A 20662-nucleotide genomic window follows, 5' to 3' on the forward strand; every position below is an offset into this window, starting at 1 on the left:
TCAATCTCTGCCTCCTCTCCTGGTTCAGATATATGATCCATATCCGCTCCATCCACCGACCCAGATTCCTCATTGAATGTAGACACCAATCCATTACCCTCCATACTGTTAACTGCACCCATACGATTGTGATTTGTTCCCATATTGGTAGACTTCTCTAAGGGAATAATTATTTCACTATCTCCCTGCCCCTGCACACCTTCCTTAGATGTTGGACTATTGTCCCTAATCTGAGTTCTTAATATGGTAGGAGGCTGTCTCATATGGGTAAGATTTCTACCCAAATTGGAAACAAATCCTTCACCCAAACCACCGCCCTCTGAGCTGGATCTCCGCCCTGCACCACCTTCATTCACCATGGTTGCCGCCCCAGTGTCTCGAGCATCCACCTCCTTCTTCTCTTTGCATTGGAACAAAGTATGCCTGATTTTTTTGCAAAAACCACATTTAGCTAACCCATCTTCATATACGATTAACTGTTTAAACCAAAAAATCTCCCCCGTTCCTGGTTGCTTTCTTTCCACCTGAATCTCTTCCACCCTTTTCTCCCCAATTATCACTTCTACCTGAACACGCGCAAAATTCCCCATTACCGCCGATCTGGTGCGTCTGTCCAGGGCCACAGGTCTACCTGCCCCTTTAGCCATTGTCAACAAGATCTTCTCATGCCAATATTCCAGGGGAAGGCCTGGAAATCTGATCCACACCAGTTTGGTTGGGTTGTTCACTGCATGCACATCAAAATCTGGTTTCCAGCGTTGGAATCGAATCAATTGTCCTCTAACCTTGATTAGGTTCCTTCTCCAAATGGCAGACATATCTCCTTCCAGCTCAAACTGGAATAAAATGAAGCCTTTCCCCATAGGAGACAAAAAAATTCTCCCCTTCAAATTCCACCCCTCTCCTGCAGCTTTACGAATATCATTCATAGACATAAATTTGAAGTTTGCCCTACCTATCAAAGCAAACTTGAATTTTTCCAGCCTCTCCTCATATGCCTCCTGCGGGATGATAATCTTAGTGTGCGCCCCAGCATGTATTGGATCCGGCAACTGCTCCACGTCCGGTAAAGCCTTACCCACAACAGTAGAAAAAGTTTTCTTCACACCATCTCCTCTGTCTTTCTGATTTCTGCTGTCATCCACCTTAGAATTCAGATCTTCTTTGGCTTGAAACTCAGATTCTTCTCTAACCGCTTCTGATGCATCCTTTAATTTAGGTTTCCAGAAATCAGTAAGGCGAAGTTGCCTGCCCCTATCCGGCGGTCTTCCTCCCCCTGGGTCATGATCCATATCTCTACCATCATCTACCACTTTCACCAGAGAAAAGGGCTTTTTAGAGAGAGAGTTAATACACCTCTTACTTACTAGAAAGTAACTCTCACTACAAATATATGACAAAAAACCCTAATATCAGAAAGTACAAAACTGCCCTCAAATAAAATATTCGAGTGGGGGCTACGCCGTTCTGTCAGGGTCCTGCACCAATACTCCCTAGATTAAACTACAAAAGAACATAAGACATCATACACCAACAGCTGGTTACTTAACCAAGGTTGTCATTCATCAAGAGGCATATGAAGAAAGGCTAGAGAGGTTTTGATATGCATTAATAGGGAGAACAAAATTCAGGTGGGCAAGATAGAAGGAGCTGTTAATGAGGGGAGAAACAAGAAGGACGGCTAGGAAGATATGGGGGAGATAGAAGGAGCTGTTCAGGAGGAGATTTAAGCTGAGGACAGTGATGTAGGGGTGGTGGCAGACAACCAGCCTTTGGTCAAGGTATCATATTCCATAGTGGTTGGGAGAGGTTTGCCTGATGTTGATGATTTGGTAGACCCAATCCATGATGGTTCCTTAAACTAAGATGTGATTCCTCAAGAGGCATACGAAGAAAGGCTAGAGAGCTTTCGGTACGTATTAATAGTGACGCAAACGAGCTGCATGAAGAAGCCATAGAGGCTAGGGATACACACCCTAAACCCTTCAGGAGATCGGTTAGGATCAAGAAACGCACCAACAAAGCTTCCTTCTAGAGAGGCCAACTCATGGATTACAAGGATTTCCGCGTGTGCGTATGAAGAGTTTCCTATTTATTCTCTTAGCAAATATATCAAAGGAATCCTTGTGTTTGTGGGAATCTCTATTAGTATTTGAAAAGAATATATTGGGTTCTAATTTTCCTAAATGTGAGGAAGGAAAGTTGCATGGTCAAAGAAGGAATCTAAGAAGGGGATAAAGAGTGCAGCTCACCGCCAACTCATCCAAGGCTGGCAAACATTCACATTTTCAGCATATAGAATACCAAAAACTTGAAAAGCATGCTGCCTATTCATGTTTCCTACAATTTATTACCTTTTTATACTATATTTTAAATGCAGTAATTTTTATTTTTTATCTTCCCTAAACCAAGTAGGGTTCTTGGCATAATTACTTTCTTTTCCTTTAAATGTAAGCCATTTTGAATAATGAATGTTAACAGCTCTTATTGAGTTTCTTGTGACCTTGAAAAGTCCCTATAGTAGTGCGAAGAACCAGACACTCGATGGGGGAAACCATCGGTCTCTCTATTGAATAGGAGTCGCCACCTAGATTAGAGTCTAAGACCCATTTAATTGAAATTGAAAGGATTCCATCCGAACTGTCTAATCAAAGGTTAGGGTTCGTGTTAGGTTGCGGTCCAAGGAAGGGGTTAGGCACCTCGGTCCACCTGGTAAAAACTAGACTTTTATCTTAGGTAAACACACAAATTATTGAATGGGCTACTTAAGTTTTGACCAAGTCTAAACATCATGATTTTCACACAAGCATTGAAAAACAAAAAAACATGGCCAAAATGTAAAGAGATATAACTTAAAATCCACATACCCACATCTAGCTGCTCTGTATGGTTAGTATATAGAATGTAAAACAAGCATGTTGATAATGTAAATTGACAAAGCTAGCCCTAGAGTTCATTCTCATAGATTATGCTATATATGAAATTGAACATGGGTTGGGGTCATTGTATACAAACAAAACTACCTACACATGCAAAATATTGAACAATGGAATGAAGACAAAATTTGAAGCTGAATTTTTGGCCGTTATAATTGGTATCGAGCTTGCTTGGGCTCAAAAGATGCATAACCTATGGATAAAATGTGATTCGGTAGCATTAGTAAATCTTCTTCCCTGGTATGTGAGACAAAGGTGACGAATTTGGGGATTTTAGCGCTGTGTGACGCTTGGAGTTCAAAAGCGCTGTGTGACGGTCGACGATCGACGGTCGACGGTCGACGGTCCGAAGCAGCTCTGCAACTGAAGCAGCTCTGCAGGTCCGAAGCAGCTCTGCAACTGAAGCAGCGCTGTGCGACGGTCGACGGTCAATTTTTCCTTGAGTTCACGATTTCGTCGCCAGAAAAGGAACTTTTTTCAATAGGTCTCTGGAGTGGGAAGCAGAGCAGGTCCGAAGTTCTCAGGCGTCTGACGAGCAGGTCCGAGCAGATCCGAGCAGATCCGATCAGATCCGAGCAGGTCCGAGCAGATCCGAGCAGATCCGAGTAGATCTGAAGATTTCGTCCTCCTTCCTCTTGTCGGCCCGGTCCTCTGTTGCAGTCCAGCCCTTCCGGTCATAACATTCCGGGAGCTACTCTCCTCCCTCGGCTTGTAAAAAACCCCAAGGGTGGGAAGCTGAATGGAAGAGAGGCGCTCTGAAGGTGATGATATGGATAATGGTGATCGTGAGACTTTGGATCGAGGACCACCTCCTCAGGGGCCGGAGGTGAATGCACCTACTCGTTCTTATGCAAGGGCGGTAGGTCTCGCCTCATGGCCTGCAATTGATTCGCTCCCAGAGCCGATTCAAGCAGGAAATATTACAAGGATCGTCATACCACAGAATGATTATGAAGCAAAGAGACAGAATTTCAGGTTTGCTCTAATAGGCCGTGTAAATTTTCGTCTTTTATCTTTGGATGATTTACGTCAAGAGGCAAGAGATAACTGGAAATTGAGTCAAGGGGTTGTGATGCATCCTCTGGGAAAAGGTTATGTCATTTTTCAATTTCGATGTGAGGGTGATAAGGCGGCTATTTGGAGAAGAACCCCTTTGCGTGTGCGTGGACAGTTAATTCGGCTTCAACACTGGAGACCAGATTTTAACATCCATGAGAAAAATTCATTCACGAAACTCGTGTGGGTTCGTTTCCCAGACCTTCCCTTGGAATATTGGCATGATAATGTTCTTCTCTCCATTGCGAAGGCGGTGGGACGTCCAGTTACCCTGGATAATCATACTAGACAAGGAATTTTGGGATATTTTGCCCGAGTGCTGGTTGAAGTTGATTGCTCGGAAGTTGCTACTCGGGTTGAGGAGGTTCAGGTAGAGAGATTTGAACCAGGTACTACTAAGATTTTTGGTTTTCGTCAGCGAGTAATATATGAAGATATTTGTGCAAAGTGTGGTTTCTGTAAGCGGATGGGTCATCAAGTAAATAATTGTCGACTCAAAAAGATGGAGGATGAGAAGCAGAGTGCTCGTGACAATGTAAGGGTACCAGGTGCGGTATACGAGGAAGACGGAGTTGGCTCGGACAAGGGGGACTCGTTGGGTATCTCTGGATCTTCTTTGGAAAGAAAATTTTCAAATCTGCCTCTCCAAAATCAGATTTTGAAAAATAAAGGGGAGTTACCTATTGAAGAGGGAAACGGCTCTGCTGGACAATCTCATAATAAAATCTCTTCTCAACTTCCAAATATAGAAGAAGGTGTGATTCAAATTAATTTGAATCCGGATAATACAAATCTCCCAATTTTGGAAAATGTGGGATTAGCGCAGGAGAGAGTTGAGTCAGAGAAGGACTCTAGTGATGATGTGGAGGGGTCTGATTCTGGTTCTGAATCAGAATTAGAATCTGATTCAGACCAGAATTCTGGTTCAAAAGAGAGTGGACCGTATCAGGTCCGATTTTCCCCAGTCTATGATACGGTGGATACTTCTCAGCAGGAAGTCTCTTTGGCGAGGGTGTCGCAGGGTCCTGTGAGAATGTCATTGCGCACAAAGAGAAAGGGACTGATTCAGGGATCCAGTCGGGGCGGCCTGACGAGCAGGGGTGGTCGGATTTCTTCCTCTGGGTGTGGTCCGGCCCCTACCTCTACAATTAATAGAAGGGAGATAGCTGTGATGGGCGCTCAGGCAGTGGATAGAGCTGTTTTGCTGGGTGAGCAGGGCAAAACAGTGGGAGAAAAAAAGGGGAAGAAGAAAAAAGGAGGAGGTCAGACATCTATATCTGACAAGATCGCGGACTCAACAAGTTGATCATGCGTGTTCTTTTCTGGAATATTCGTGGTGTGAAGAAGGAGGCTGGTAAGAGATTTTTACAATCTCTTATTTCAGAGTATTATCCAGATATTCTGTGTTTGGCTGAACCAATGGTTCAGGTGAATAAATTCCCTGTTTTATTTTTTAATAAATTGGGATATTCGGCAGAGTTTATCCATAATATCCGCCATGAAAGGTTGTCTAACCTGTGGATAATTTGGAAACGTGGTCTGAATCACCCTTCCATTGCCTCAATGTCGGCTCAACAGCTCTCTATTGAGGTCGACTGGCAAGGGAAAAAACTGCTTTTGTCCTTTATTCATGCTAGTTGCTTTAAAATTGAGCGTAGAGATTTGTGGTCGAAATTGGCAGCTGTTTCAGCAGCTTCTCTCCCTTTGCTTATTGTTGGTGATTTTAATGCGACGTTGTTCTCTAATGAGAAAAAAGGCCCGGGGAATTTTAATGTTGGATCGGCAGCAGAGTTCCAAGCAATGGTGGATTCTTGTATGCTTATTTCTACCCCTTCACAGGGTAAAAAGTATACTTGGTCAAATAATCGTAGAAGGGGTAATGTCATGGCTGTTCTGAATAGAAGCTTTCATAATGAGTTATGGATTGATGAATTCAAAAATATTTCTCAGAGAGTTATAACCTGCACTGCATCTGATCATACTCCCATCTTGATCCATTCAAACATGATCCAAAAGCCTAGCAACATTCCGTTTCGATTTCATAATTTTTGGATGGAAGATGATAGCTTTCAGTTGGTGGTGAAGCAAGCCTGGTCCCAACAGGTGAGTGGCTGCCCCATTTATATCTTGGCGCAGAAATTGAAGGTGGTTAAAGGGGTGCTAAAAGCTTGGGCAAAAGAAAGATTTCCTAATCTAAATGAGGAAGTGAAAAAAGCTACTTCAGAGCTAAAAAGAGTGCAGGATACTATTGAGGTTTCAGGAATGTCGGATGCCCTCTTTAATGAAGAAGCTGATGCAAAAACAGCCCTTTTAAATGCTAGTAAGATGCAAGAAAAACTGTGGTCTGAGAAGACTAAATTACGTTGGTTGAAAGAAGGCGATCGGAACACAAAATTTTTCCATCTTTCAGTGAAGATTAGAAGATCAAGAAATCAGATTAGTATGTTACGTCGTGAAGATGGTTATTGGATTTCTGATCAATTAGATTTGGCCAACTATATTGTGGATTTTTACAAGAATTTTCACTCTGGAAATCCTGTAGAACCACACTATGAGTTACTGGACCAGATTCCGACTCTCATTTCTAATGAAGACAATGCTTTCTTGGATGCTGTTCCCTCAAGGGAAGAAATAAAGATGGCGATATGGGATCTCGATGCGGACAGTTCTCCGGGTCCTGACGGCTTTCCAGGTCAGTTTTTCAGAAGTTGTTGGGATATTGTGGAAAATGATTTCTGTCGGGCTGTTTTCTCTTTCTTTTTAGTAGGGAAAATTCCTAAGGGGGTAAATAATTGTTTCCTAACCCTTATCCCTAAAGCTGATGGTGCTTTTTCTTTGGATAAGTTTCGTCCCATATGTATGGGAAACTTTTTCTGCAAAGTTTTGTCCAAAATTGCTGCTTCCAGGTTATCTCTCTTTCTCCCAAGATTAATCTCAGAAGAACAAGGTGCCTTCCAGAGGGGTAAAATTATTTCAGAAAATATAAGCCTTGCTTCAGAGTTGGCAAACCTGATGCACTCATCTGTTCGAGGTGGAGGTATGGGTCTAAAGCTAGATGTGCAGAAAGCCTATGATTCTCTGTCTTGGGAATTCCTCTTTGCAACCTTGAAGAAATTTGGTTTCTCTCCCAATTGGATCAACAAAATTCACCAGATGCTGCTCTCAACAAGGATTTCAATTTTGCTAAATGGAGGTCCAGTGGGTTTCTTTGGTGTGGAGCGTGGTCTCAGGCAAGGAGACCCTATTTCCCCAATCCTTTTTATTCTGGCAGAGGAAGTTCTTTGTAGGGGGCTGAAGAACTTGATTCTGGAAAGGAAGATGAAAGCTCTCCCAGGCCCCAGAGGAGCAATTTCTCCTTCTCATTTACTTTTTGCAGATGATATTTTCATCTTTATGAATGGGTCAGCTAGGTACGTGAAGCATCTTCATGAGTTTTTATCCAAGTATCAGTCTTTTTCAGGGCAGAAAATAAACTTAGAAAAAAGTAAAATATTTTTTGGGAAGATTGCCCCTCATAGAAGTCATTTTATTAGTGATTTTCTGGGCATTGCCACGGCTGATCTCCCTACAAAATATTTGGGGGTGGAGATTTTTAAAGGCAGAGTGAAGAATAGTCATTTGCTTCCTCTTCTGGATAAGATAAAGGGTCGGTTGGCAGGGTGGAAGGGCAAAATTCTTTCTATGGCTGGGAGAATTGAATTGGTTAAGTCAGTTATTTCTGATATTCCCATACACAATTTCTCTGTGTACTGGTGGCCGGATGAAACTATTAAGGTGGTGGAACGATGGATGAGAAATTTTATTTGGTCAGGTGATATGGAAGTGGCAAAGAAGATTGTTATGAAATGGGAAGGGGTGTGCAAGCCTAAAAAGGAAGGGGGTCTGGGAATTAGAAGGATGAGAGAAGTGAATTTTGTTTGTTTATGTAAACTGGCTTGGCAAATCAAACATGGGGATTCTCTTCTGAGCAGATTCTTCAGGGAACGTTTTATCAAGGAAGATGGGTCGCTGCGAAGGGGATATAAGTCTTCATCTATATGGCCGGGCTTGAAAAGAGTTTGGAGTTTCGTCGCGAAGAACGAGCAATGGATTCTGGGAAATGGGAAAAAAATTGATTTTTGGTTAGATAGATGGATTGACAATCAATCTATCGCTGAGAAGACAAACTTGGACCCTGTTTTTTTCTCAGATTTAAAAGAAAAAGTTTCTGATTTCATATGCCAAGCCGCCTGGGACCTCCCTCATGTGGAGTCGGTTTTACTTGCTGAAATTTGGGAGAAAGCTAAACGTATTCACATCCAAGGTGTGAACGACCAATGTCTTTGGCGATTGACCTCTTCAGGTATCTTCTCTATTAAATCTGCCTGGGAAGAAAATAGAGAAAAATATCAGAAAGTGAGTTGGTTTTCTCTTATATGGAACTCATCTAACCAACCAAGACAAGCTGTTTTTGCTTGGCGGTTAGTTCAAAATAGATTACCAACAGATGAAAATGTGTCTCATCGTGGAGTGCAAATGGCTTCCCGGTGCAGCTTGTGTGGTAAAGATGAAGAATCAATGTCTCACTTATTTTATAACTGTGAATTTGCTCGTAGTTTGTGGAGAGATTTCTGTGAAGGCTTCGATGTGCAATGGAAACCTTATATGGACATGCCTTCTTTTATTGCATGGTGGAAACAAACAGCAAAGAATCTCCATTTTAAAAAGGTGTGGATTACTGGTTTCACTCTGGTTCCTAGTGTCATATGGCAGGAAAGGAATGCAAGAATTTTTGAGGGGGTCTCCAAATCATCTAGACACTGTTTTGCTATGATTAAAAGTGAAATCAGCCTCCAGATGACTGCTGCTACAGGGTCCCCTATCTCATTTAGCTCCTTACTGTGTGCCAAACGATTGGGGATCTCTAGGGTGCGATACAAACCAAGAGAGGTAATGGAAATTTTTTGGTGTCCTCCCCAAAGGGGATGGGTGAAGCTAAACTCAGATGGTTGCTCTTTGGGAAATCCAGGAAAATCAGGTGCGGGTGGAATATTTCGGAATGAAAATTCAGAAATATTACAGTCTTTCAGAACTTTTCTTGGTGTCCACACAAATTTTGAAGCCGAGATGATAGCTGTTATTACTGGGCTGGAATTTGCAAGAGATATGGGTATTACTCATTTGTGGATTGAGTGTGACTCAGTAGCTGTAGTTTTACTTATATCTAAGGGAAGAATCCCTTGGGTTTGTCTTCAGAGGTGGATGAGTTTAACCTCCTATTTGAATTCTCTTACCTGGAAAATCACTCACTGTATGCGGGAAGCAAATCCTGTGGCTGATTTCTTGGCAAAAACAGCAGCAAAATTCGAAGTTTCTTCTCCTATCCAATCCTGGCCTGTGCTGATTGCTATAGAGTTGGAAGTGGATGGTCAATCTCGGCCTAGATACCGCTTCTTTTAATGTATTTTGTTTTTTATTTCCAATTTTTGTGACTTGGTTTCTGGTGTGAGTTCTTTCTCTGCTGATGGCAATGCCGAAGGTGGAGTAGAATTTTCCAGATTCCAAATGTGTTATTGTCTTCGTATATTCTTTTTCCCCTTCTTTTAATACAATGAAATTTTAGCGAAAAAAAAAAAGCCTAAACTACCATGAGAATTCATCTTAGCCATCATAGGATAGGAAGAAAGGGTGGGGTAGATTACTCCAAGTCCAAAATATTTTTTACAAAAAAAAAATAAATAAATGCAAAATAAGTAATGCTGAGGTGTCATTTTTCTTAAATTGTTTTTGGATGAAATTATTTGATTTTATTCTCTTTGGATGTCAATCTTCTATCCTTGGTATGAAATATCTGGATTGTTTATATATATTATATATATATATTTTTTTTTTTTTCTTACAACATCATAGTAAACATTTTATGGAAATAAGGAATTTTGATTGACATAAACTGGAATCACTTTTCTTTTGTTGAAAGATTACCATTGTTTTCGCATGAAATTACTCTAGATATGTAATCATGGATTTTTTTTTTTTTCTTAATTTTTCTTTTGGCATGAAATATTTGAAATAAAATAATTTTATTCTCTTTGGATGTCAATCTTCTATCCTAGACATGAAATATTTGGATTGTTTACCTATATTAAAGGATATGATTTTGATTTCACATAAAAAAATCTTGTATCAAATTAAATCAAATCATCCACATCGAAACCAAACCAATTAACACCCTAAATGTTCCCAATCCCATAAATAGCTCCTGAAAATCTTCAAAAGGTCTTTAATAATTAAAGAAGTCATTTTAACTAGAATACGGAACACTTATAATAAGAGAGGCATTCGAACTGAACCGACTGATTCGTAAATGGAAATAGACAACCCTACCGGCCCTTCCTCAGGCCTTGAAGCCAAGATACGTACCCACTTAACTTCCAAGTTCCAACATAGAGAAAAGAAGTATATGGCGCGAGAATATTTCCTTTTTCAATCTTTTATGGGGATCAGGGAGAGGGTTCTCACAGTTTTAGGTGGGGTGTAAACAGGTTGGTTTGGCCTTGTTTTGGTTGAGATTGAATTGGTTCTGATATGGGAATGGTGAAATCGAAATCGAACTAATAAGAGAATTTTGGTTTCAATTCAGTTTGATTTTGGTTTGACTTTGGTTTCTTGTATCAGTTTGTAATCAGGTTTGATTTTGGTTTTTTTTTTTTTTTTTTTTCGATTTGGGTTTGATTTTACATACAAACTTATAAAATTTTAAAGAATTTTGGACTGATTTTGGTTTCTTACTTGTTTGATTCAGTTTTGGTCCAGGTTTTAAGTCGGTTTTGATTTGGTTTTGGGTTCTTCGGTTTCTATGTGGTTCAATTTTTTAGGGTGTTACAATATCCTAAATGGAAATCGGCCCAATAAATCTTCGGTTCAATTTGGTTCAAGTTCAATCAGCTCAGTCCAGGGTGGTTTTAGGTGTCAATATCGGATTAGTTTGTACCTCTATCGTACGTGTTTGATATGATATGTATGAAGGATAACGAAAAACTCATTAAACTAATAATAGAAAGATCTCACTGGTTACTGCCGACCAGAGCATATATTGGTGCCGGCAACATCGACATGGCTGAGCTTCGGTAGATGCCCTTGAACAACACTAGGCAACACCACTAGATATTCTTCGTAAAATCGAACCAAAATAAAGGAGGGAGAAGTTCTTAACTCTTAGTTACAGTTCATAAAAGTCTCTCAAATCAACCTATGTATAACTTTTTCCCTTCTAGTTAATAGAATCATTCTATGCCTCCTCTGCTTTTCTTGAGCTTTGCTTGTTGCTTTTTTTGTTGCCCAATTTCAATTCAAATGAATAAGGAAAAGAAAGAGAGAGAGAGAGAGAGAGAGAGAGAATCTACAATTCTAAATTCTAAATAGTGAACCCACTTGGCCAACACGGTGGCAAAGAGATGGGAGGCGCCTCAACTGAGCTGACATAATTAATATAACGAAATTGGGTTTTAGGGAGATCGGATGGTAAAATTATAGAAAATTAACAATTGTCTAGTGCAATTGGTGAACTGTGGTGCACAAAAAGCCCACGTTCACCAGTAGCCTGCCTATCAAAAATTTTAAAAAAAAATTACATAAAATTCATATCCTTAAAGGGTAAAATAATAAAATTATTTGTTCTAAGTATCAGATATTAGATAAGTCATATCGGCAACTGGTAACTCTTTTCATTTATTATATATTTGAAATCAATTATTGAAAGAAATACATTAATTAACATGAACCACCAGGTCCACCATATGAGATAACTCTTCTACGTTGAGTATCAATCCATCCGTAATCAACTATGTTATAGCACTCAGATTTACTTATAAATAATTCAGGACTAAGAGGATACTCATCCCAAGTGGAGTCTTTCTGGAAAATCGAGAGGTTCGAAATGTAACAACTGTTAGCATAGTTTGCTCCATTTTTATCAGGGAAATTACCACTACCCATTGGAGGCCACTCCACATTGGTATTTGGGTTCGCAACTTCACCTCCCCAGTCAACCCTAGTTGCTCCACCGCTCCCTAAACCTTTGTACAGACTGCTAGGCCAATAACCTACAGCTTCATCCTGATAGTATATCCACCAATTGCTTGTCTTTGCGTCCTACGTGCATACATACAACCAATTAATCAATGCCATGCATACGTGCATCACTTAGTGCCAATAATATCAACTACTTAAAGGATTTATAAAAATAAAAAGAGGGGGGGTTGGAGTATTCGAAGAGTTTGGATAAGTCACCCCCCCTTGGGACGAACAACACACACTCTCAAGGTGTCCCCTCCGTCCAAACATGGAGACCCAATCCAGACTGGTGTCTTAATGACATCTTTGTATGTGTATTTAAAATTTGACACCTTGATTCAATTACCCTTTAATTTTATTCTCAAAAGAATTTAATAAAGTATTTTTTTGGGCAGTATAATATTTTTCAATGAGAAAGAATTCATTACAAAATGAAAAAAATGAAGGTTTCAGGTCATAAGGTTTCATTAAGAAAACCATTCATTACCCAAAAAGAAACCCTTATTAACAAATAAATAAATCCGTTTAAAAAATTTATAGAACTTGACACATTCACTTATTAATTGCTATGTGTTTAATTCATAAAAGGGTTTTAAAAAATAAGTTGAATGTAACATATCATTACGTTTTTATCAAAGTTGTCATTGTCATGCAAGTGCAAATATAAAACAACTACCAACCTCATTTAGAAAAAAAAAATTGTATCATAAAAAAGGACATAAAAATAAGGATGCAAATTATTTGACACTTCCGGGAATGTCAATAAGAAAATCTCTATATATTTACCTTTTCGACACGGAGACTAAAATCATATTTGTTTCCTTGAGAGTGGAAACTGGATCCACCAAAAGACCAACTGGTGTTTTAGTGCTCACTTGCACAAAACCAGGGCAAATAAGATTATAGCACCCAGTACTTTTATAAGTATCGCTCTGATAAAACATAACAGAAAAAAATTATTAAACAATTGTCAATAAGCAGTGGTAATATGTTCTTACAAGGGATATAAAATAAGCAAATCGGGGATAAAGAGCTGATGAAAAAGCTTACCGTCCAATAAACAAAAAACCTAGTTCTATTGTCACCACCAAACAATTGTGGATAAACCTGAGAAAATTTGAATATTGTTATATGAAGTTATCCAAAAAAATTAAGTTTTGAATTCACTTAGAGGTTGAGGAAAAAAAAAATATTTACATGCCATCCTGCTTCAATGGTCTCAACCCCTCCATTGATAACCCATAACTGAGAAAGGCTAAATTCGTTAGCAGCCTTGACAATCGGATTCCACACATTAAAGACTCCACTGGTTCCATAAAAATCTCCAGATGCTCTCACCACAGCCCACTGAAAAAATAATTAAAAAAAAAAAATTCACTATTTTGTGTCTTAAACACCACTAATTAATTAATCGTTAAATACCACAACCCTATTTTTGCAACAGTTATCCATCATGTGAGAGAGAGAGTTAAATGGGTCATAATCTTTCCTTCCAAAAGATAATGATTCATAGATTTCTTATATAAAATGTAACTCACTAAGAATACCTACACGATGTTCTGATGGGATAGCTGAATCTTTCCTTCCAAAAGATTTTAGTGAAGGGGAACTTAATATTTCTTCAATTTGAAGCCTTCGAACAGGAACTAATCCAATTGGACATCCTCCATCTTTGAGTCCTATATATGGACGAGTATGGTTTGAACTTTTATCATTCTTCACAAACTCTGGGATAGAAGTTGGCTTCAACTGCATAATAAAATAACAAAAATAAAATCAAACTAAGCTTTTTGTATGTAAAGCTAATTTCTTAATAATATGTAGAACCTGAAATATTGAAAGTGTTGCAAATTCAACCTGAATTGTATGGTTCTTAAGAGCAGGATGTTCAAAAGCAAGTTGTTTTTCTATGGGCACACAATCATAGATATCTCCATCCTCAAGCTATATGAAACCAACAATATATTCTCAAATTAATAAACATATTATATCCACAAAATAATTCAATATGATTAAAACAAAAAAAACAAAAAAAATGAAAGTTATACATGAATGCTCTTAATGCTAGAACGACGGGAACGCTTCATTAACCGTTTTGCCTCCAAGTAGTCTTCTTTTGATATATGCCTTCCCTCCAGAATAGAACAACTAGAAACACAAAAAAATGTTACCAATAGAAATATGGTGGTTTTGAAACCAAAACTACCGGAAGAATTCATCTTAGGCATTTGGGATGGGGAGGAAGGATCGATGTGGTAGACGACTCCAAATCCTAAGTATGTTTTATAGGAAGGAAAAATAAGTAAGTTGAGGGGTCATTTTTCTTAAATTGATTTTTGATGATATTATTCGATTTTATTCTCTTTGGATGTCAATTTTCTACACTTGCTATGAAATAATCGGAGGGATAATCTATATTTATTTTTCTTAGAAGGTTATAGTAAGCATTTATGGAAATAGGTAAGTTTTGACTGACATTAACTGAAATCATTTTTCTTTCCTTGAATGATTACCACTGTTTTGGCATGAATACTACTCTAACTATGTAATTATGGAAATCATTTTTTTGGTTAATTTTTCTTTTGGAATGAAAATATTTGAAATAAAATATTTTTGTTCTCTTTGGTTCTCAATTATCTATCCTAGGCATGAAATAGTTGGACTGATATATTTATAGTAAACATTTACGATATAGGTAATTTCGGATGTTATAAAATTACTATTGTTAGACACTTTAAACCTGCCTGACCCGGACTTAGTACCGCAAAACTTCAACCTAGGCCCAACCCTTGAGGGTTGAACCCAACCCTTACCCGCCCTGGTTGGCCCAGATTTTTCAAGGTCTGGCCAGGATGACCCTGATTGATCCCGACCCTGACCCTAACTGACCCTAGTTTGCGATCAAGTGCAAGGTATACCCTGATCCTGACCTTGCAAAATACAAAAAAAATAAAGAATAAAAAATAAAAGAAAACCTACACACACACACAAAGTCACAAATTACTTGACATGAGGAGATTTCTAAAGCAAACATTCAAACATTACAAATAACTCCAACCACTATGGTAGACAAAGAGGAGATCATCTTAAGAAAGCAAATAATCCAAAAAATTTCAATTATTTTTCATGATAAACAAAGAGATCATCTTAATAAGGCAAACAATCTGAAGATCTCAAAACCCTTGTCATGTTAAACAAAGAGAAGAACATCCTAAGAAAACAAAAAAACTAAAGTCAACATCAGGGGCAAAACCTAAGGCCGAGTCAGGCCAAAATCAGGGGCAACAGTCAGGGTAAAAAAATCAGGGCTGGGTTCAGGGCGGGCTGGGCAGGCCAAAGACATCAACCCTTACCGGCCTGACCCTGACTCAATGTCAGAAATTTCAGGGTCAGGCCGGCCCTCAGGGCCAAAAATTTTGGGTCAGTACTTGTTCGGGATAGGCGGGCCAAGGGCGGGTTTGGACCGTCAAGGCCTAACTTGTACCCCTACTCACACGGGGTGTTTATTGTTCTTCACTGCTTTCAGTGAAAGTTAAATGGTTCTCATTCAACCCCGGTATGTTGTAGGGTTAGTATGGGCCCACGGGACTAGTTAGGCCGAAGGCATACCCGTCGTTAGCCAAAAAAACAAGTAGGCTCATTTTATAGGAAGTAACTGATACATATTATTAGAATGCTGAATGGTGTAGCAGTTAATGATTCTTGAAACTTTTATTATAGAGTATGAATGCAAAACATTTCGTCTGTCTTCATCAGCCGTGTTTTGTGTACCATATTCGTATCCTAGTTACTTCAACTCAAATTGTTTTTCTTGGACAATCACAAATATCATCGTCTTTGTTATTGTCGGTGAAGGCTAATCATCGTCGTGATGTAGTCGGTGCATGTAAGGGAATATTTCTCCTCTCCTTGTACAATAGAGAAGTCATAAACCTTCGATTGCATTGAGGAAGGTTGATTTGAGGGATTTACAGGGAAGGGTAAACTTTCATATTTTAACCTTCCTCAAGAGTGAATTTATCATTTATAATTGACGCTTTCCCTTTAACGGAATGGATTTAAATGTAATTTAGTTAACAAAATAATTTTCTAAAAAAAAAAGTAGAATTCATGTTCTTTAATCCCCAAGTATCGGGTATCAAATAAGTCATATCGGCAGCTAGTACATCTTTTTATTTATTAAATATTTGAAATCAATTACAAAAGGAATATATGTAATTAACATCTACCACCAGGTCCGCCGTAGGCAATAAATCTTTTATGTATAGAATCAATTATTCCGAAATCAAGTAGCTTATAGCACTGAGGTGCATCTTGATACACCTTAGCATTAAGAGGATAATTATCCCAGGAGGAGTCTTTCTTGGAAATTTGGATGTTCGAAATGAAACAACTTTTACCAATGTTATCTCCATTTGCAAGGGGGAAATGACTGCTACCCATTGGAGGCCATTGTCCTTTGGTGTTTGGGCTCAAAGCTTCACCTCCCCAGTTAACCGCATTTGCTGCACCGCTTCCTAAACCTTTGTACAAACTGCTTGGCCAATAACCTACAGGTTCTTTCGAATAGTATATCCACCAATTCTTTGTCTTTGCATCCTACATAAATACGTACAACCAAATTAAATAACAGCATGCATGCATCACTTACGTACACTAATATATTAGTGCCATTAATATTAGGTATTAACTACTTCAATGATTTATAAAAAACAATAAAACAAAAGCATTTAATTTAGATACCAACAATCTTAATCCGGACTGGCATCTTAATGACATCTCTATAGGTGTACTTAGAATTTGACACCTTCATTCAATCGCCCTTATATCTTATTCTCAAAAGCATCTAATATAATAGATTTTTTTTTTTTTTTGGATAGTTTATACAATAGTGTTCAATGAAGGTAAATCTTTTATTTCGTTTTAAGAATTAAAAATAACCTTTGGGAATAAAACAAGATGAATAAAAAATTAAAGTTACAAATCATAATTAAATAAATAAGAAAATCCCTTCCCAAAAATGTGCATGTTTTTTTGCTATAAGTCAACAAAGAATATATTTAGCTCAAAAAAAATTGAACAATATGCCCCAGCCAGGAAACGATAAAAAAATGTACTTGTATGATACCTCTATAGGTATATTTAGAACTTGACACCATCTCTTAATTACTCTTTGTCTAATTTCAAATATATATATATATATATATATAAGATAAGGGTATATAAAAGTGTTTTCCAAAAGATGATGTCGTGATGAAGTATCTCTTCACAATGAATGATTTACATCTTTCTTAGGTAAAATGTAACTTACTAATAGTACTTACATGATGTTCTGATACGATAAAAGAATTTTTCCTTCCAAAAGATTTAACTGATGAAGGGGATCTTAAAATGTCTTCAATTTGAAGCCTTCGAACAGGAACTGATCCAACTGGACGTCCTCCACCTTTGAGTCCTACATATGGACGAGCATGGTTTGAACTTTCATCTTTTTTCACAAACTCAGGGATAGAAGTTGGCTTCATCTGTTTATAGAATAACAAAAATAAAATCAAACTCATTATATGAAAAGCTAATTTTTTAATAATATATATATATAGAACCTGAAATGAAAGTGCTGAAAATCTCACCTGAATTGTATGGTTCTTAAGAGCAGGATGCTCAAAAGCAAGTTGTTTTTCTATGGACACACAATCATAGATATCCCCATCCTCAAGTTATAGGAAACAAACAATATATTCCCTAATTAATAAACATATTTATATAAAAAAAATTAAATCAATAAGATAATAAAAAAAAAATTAAAATGTTATACATGAATGCTCTTAATGGTAGGACGACGAGTTCGCTTCACTGATCATTTTGCCTCCAAGTAATCTTCTTTTGATATATGTCTTCCTTCCATAATAGTGCAGCGAGAAACAAAAAAAATTGTTACCCACAAAAATATGATGGTTTTGAAGCCTAAACTACTATGAGAATTCATCTTAGCCATATGGGAATGGGAATGGGAATGGGGATGGGGATGATGTTGTAGACTACTCCAAATACTAAGTATGTTTTATAGAAGGGATAATCTGTTTGTAACTGAAGTGGTTACTACAAAATCATAACAACTCTTTTATGCCCTTCAAACTACAACTGTAGGTAGATGATAAGTAGGGTCGTATTTGTCATTTAACATAAGAATTTGTATACCAAGACGTCAAACAAGAATTTAACTATATTAAGAGTATATTTGGCATAATGTTAATTTGAACCATCAATTGATTTTCTATGGTAATCAGTTCTCAACTTTTGGGGTGAGAGGTTCATGGTCAATTTCCCTCTCTCTCTCTCTCTCTCTTCTTGGAGACTCCTCAGCTCAACTCCACCAGTCCACGGAAAAATCAAGTAGTCACAGAACCATGTAGAGGTCTTCATCAACTCTCACCACTCTACAAAAAAATCCACTACATGGCGGAAAGTTGTTGCGTGGGATGAACAAAGGAGCATCTAAGTTCCACAGTAATGTTCTTCGACACTATCAGAGACATGGCCAAACTACCAAAATGACAGAGATTACGCCTTGGATCAATTGAGAATCTCACAAAACTATATTTCAGTTAAAGGAAACAAATCATGAGTTTTTAATACTACATATTCCATCGGCAGTTAAGTGGAGTCCAAGTGTTTTTAGCCTTAACATAATTTGTTTAATCCCATTTTAGGGGCAGTTAAGTAATAGCACCGCCAACCAATAGTGAGATCGTGAGAACTCTTAGGCATCACCTGTGTTGTGCTCGAGTTGTTCACCTATTAATCTGAACTCAAGAATGAACCAAACCTGAAACCCATGGGTGCCATGTCTTCCAAAAATTCTTCTCTTTTTTTTCTGATAAATTACAAGGTTTAAGAAGAGAGAGAAGAAAGAGAGCATGGTTCGCTCATGCGAAGATAAAAGGCTTCAATATCTTATTTGTTTCCATCTCTAACTATATATATATATATATATATATATATGAGAGAGAGAGCAAATATTTATTTAGCCATATAGATTGACAATTTAAGAATGTCAAAATCAAATCGAAACTGTTTATCGAAATTGAATCGAGCTGTTTGCATCGAATCCATGAAATCATTTAAGAAATGATTCGATTTTGGTTTAAAATTGAGATCATTTAAACCACTGGTAAATTATTTAAGTAAATCGTTAAACCAATTAATTATACCTAGTAAATTTAAGTAATTTAATGTTAAGTTTACTTACATTTTAATTAAAAAAAAATATACATTAAACAACTATAAAAAAAAAAAAAATTCAAATCAATGTTAAAATTTATATCCATTTCACTAAAATGTTTGGATAAAAATTAGAAAACATTTTAAACCGAAAATATTTATAAATGGTTTCATCATTGATTAAATGGTTCGAAATTAATTTTTCGTAAAATCTTGCATTGAATCGAATCGAACTATTTAACACCTTACGACAATACCATAGGCTAAACTGTTGAGTAGACTTAGTGGCCTATCTAAATCAAATGTATTCGCAAGTGGGTTTCATCTTAATTCTTACAAGGATAAAATAGTAAAATTATATATTCTAAATATCAGGTATCACTAAGTCATATTGGCAGCCGGTAAATCTTCTCATTTATTATATATTTAAAATCAGTTATAGAAAGAAATACATGTAATTAACATGAACCACCAGGTCCGTCGTAGGAGATAACTCTTCTACGTTGAGTATTAATTGATCCATAGTCGACTATGTCATAACACTCATGTTTACTTAAAAAAATCAGTTTTAAGAGGATAGTCAATCCAGAAGGAGTCTTTCTGGAAAATCAAGAGGTTCGAAATGTAACAACTCTTGCCATAGTTTGCTCCATTTTTATCAGGGAAATTAACGCAACCCATTGGAGGCCACTTTCCATTATTGGTGTCCAGGTTCACAACTTCACCTCCCCAGTCAACCCTAGTTGTTGCACCACTCCTTAAACCTTCGTACATAGTGTTTGGCCAATAAACTACAGATTCTTCCTAATAGTATAGCCACCAATTGCTTGTCATCCTATGTACGTACAATCAAATTAATCAATGCCATGCATGCATGCATCATTTAGTGCAGATAATATTAATTACTTCAAGGATTTATTTAAAAAAAAAAAATCCTAATCCAAATTAGGAAGTATATGAAGAGTTTGGATAAGGTCCCCCCATGGGGACGAACAATTCCTACACTCAAGGTGTCTTTACTGTCCACCATGGAGACCTAATCCAAATTGGTATCTAAATGACATCTTTATAGGTGTCTTTAGAATTTAGCACCTTCATTCAATTGCCGTTGAATTTTATTCTTAAAATCATTTAATATAATTTATTTTTTGGGCAGTATAATGTTTTTCATTTAAGAATTAAATAACTTTTGAGAATAAAATAAAATGAGTAATTATCTCATTACCCTCAAAAAAAATCCCTTATTAACTAATAAATAAATAAGAAGATCAGTTCAAAAAAAATATATAGAACCTGACACTCTCATCTAGTTGTTCTTCATCTAATTCCATAATAATAATAATTTTAATAATAGGATTTTAAAAAATAAGTTGAAAGTGACCCATCATTTTTTTTTT

General features: G+C 37.3%; 2 protein-coding genes across 2 annotated transcripts in view; one reads left to right on the top strand and one right to left on the bottom strand.

Annotated features, from left to right (window-relative positions):
* Nucleotides 1-5300: 5300 nt before the first annotated feature.
* On the top strand, nucleotides 5301-9431 carry LOC122064969. The gene is made up of 2 exons (XM_042628760.1): nucleotides 5301-7402; nucleotides 7964-9431. The coding sequence occupies exons 1-2, from the start codon at nucleotides 5301-5303 to the stop codon at nucleotides 9429-9431; spliced, it is 3570 nt and encodes a 1189-aa protein (XP_042484694.1).
* A 2310-nt stretch (nucleotides 9432-11741) lies between these two features.
* LOC122064970 overlaps nucleotides 11742-20662 on the bottom strand; it is a 23763-nt gene continuing 14842 nt past the window's right edge. The window contains exons 2-11 of the mRNA XM_042628761.1: nucleotides 17675-17724; nucleotides 17369-17569; nucleotides 16348-16643; nucleotides 14093-14192; nucleotides 13902-13988; nucleotides 13596-13793; nucleotides 13242-13391; nucleotides 13095-13151; nucleotides 12920-12976; nucleotides 11742-12122 (exon numbers count right to left, since the gene is read on the bottom strand). Coding sequence (XP_042484695.1) covers nucleotides 11742-12122; nucleotides 12920-12976; nucleotides 13095-13151; nucleotides 13242-13391; nucleotides 13596-13793; nucleotides 13902-13988; nucleotides 14093-14192; nucleotides 16348-16643; nucleotides 17369-17569; nucleotides 17675-17724 — 1577 coding nt within the window. The remainder of the gene's footprint in view (nucleotides 12123-12919; nucleotides 12977-13094; nucleotides 13152-13241; nucleotides 13392-13595; nucleotides 13794-13901; nucleotides 13989-14092; nucleotides 14193-16347; nucleotides 16644-17368; nucleotides 17570-17674; nucleotides 17725-20662) is intronic.

The sequence above is a fragment of the Macadamia integrifolia genome, unplaced genomic scaffold, assembly GCF_013358625.1.
Source record: "Macadamia integrifolia cultivar HAES 741 unplaced genomic scaffold, SCU_Mint_v3 scaffold1841, whole genome shotgun sequence".
In the NCBI taxonomy this organism is placed as follows: domain Eukaryota; kingdom Viridiplantae; phylum Streptophyta; class Magnoliopsida; order Proteales; family Proteaceae; genus Macadamia; species Macadamia integrifolia.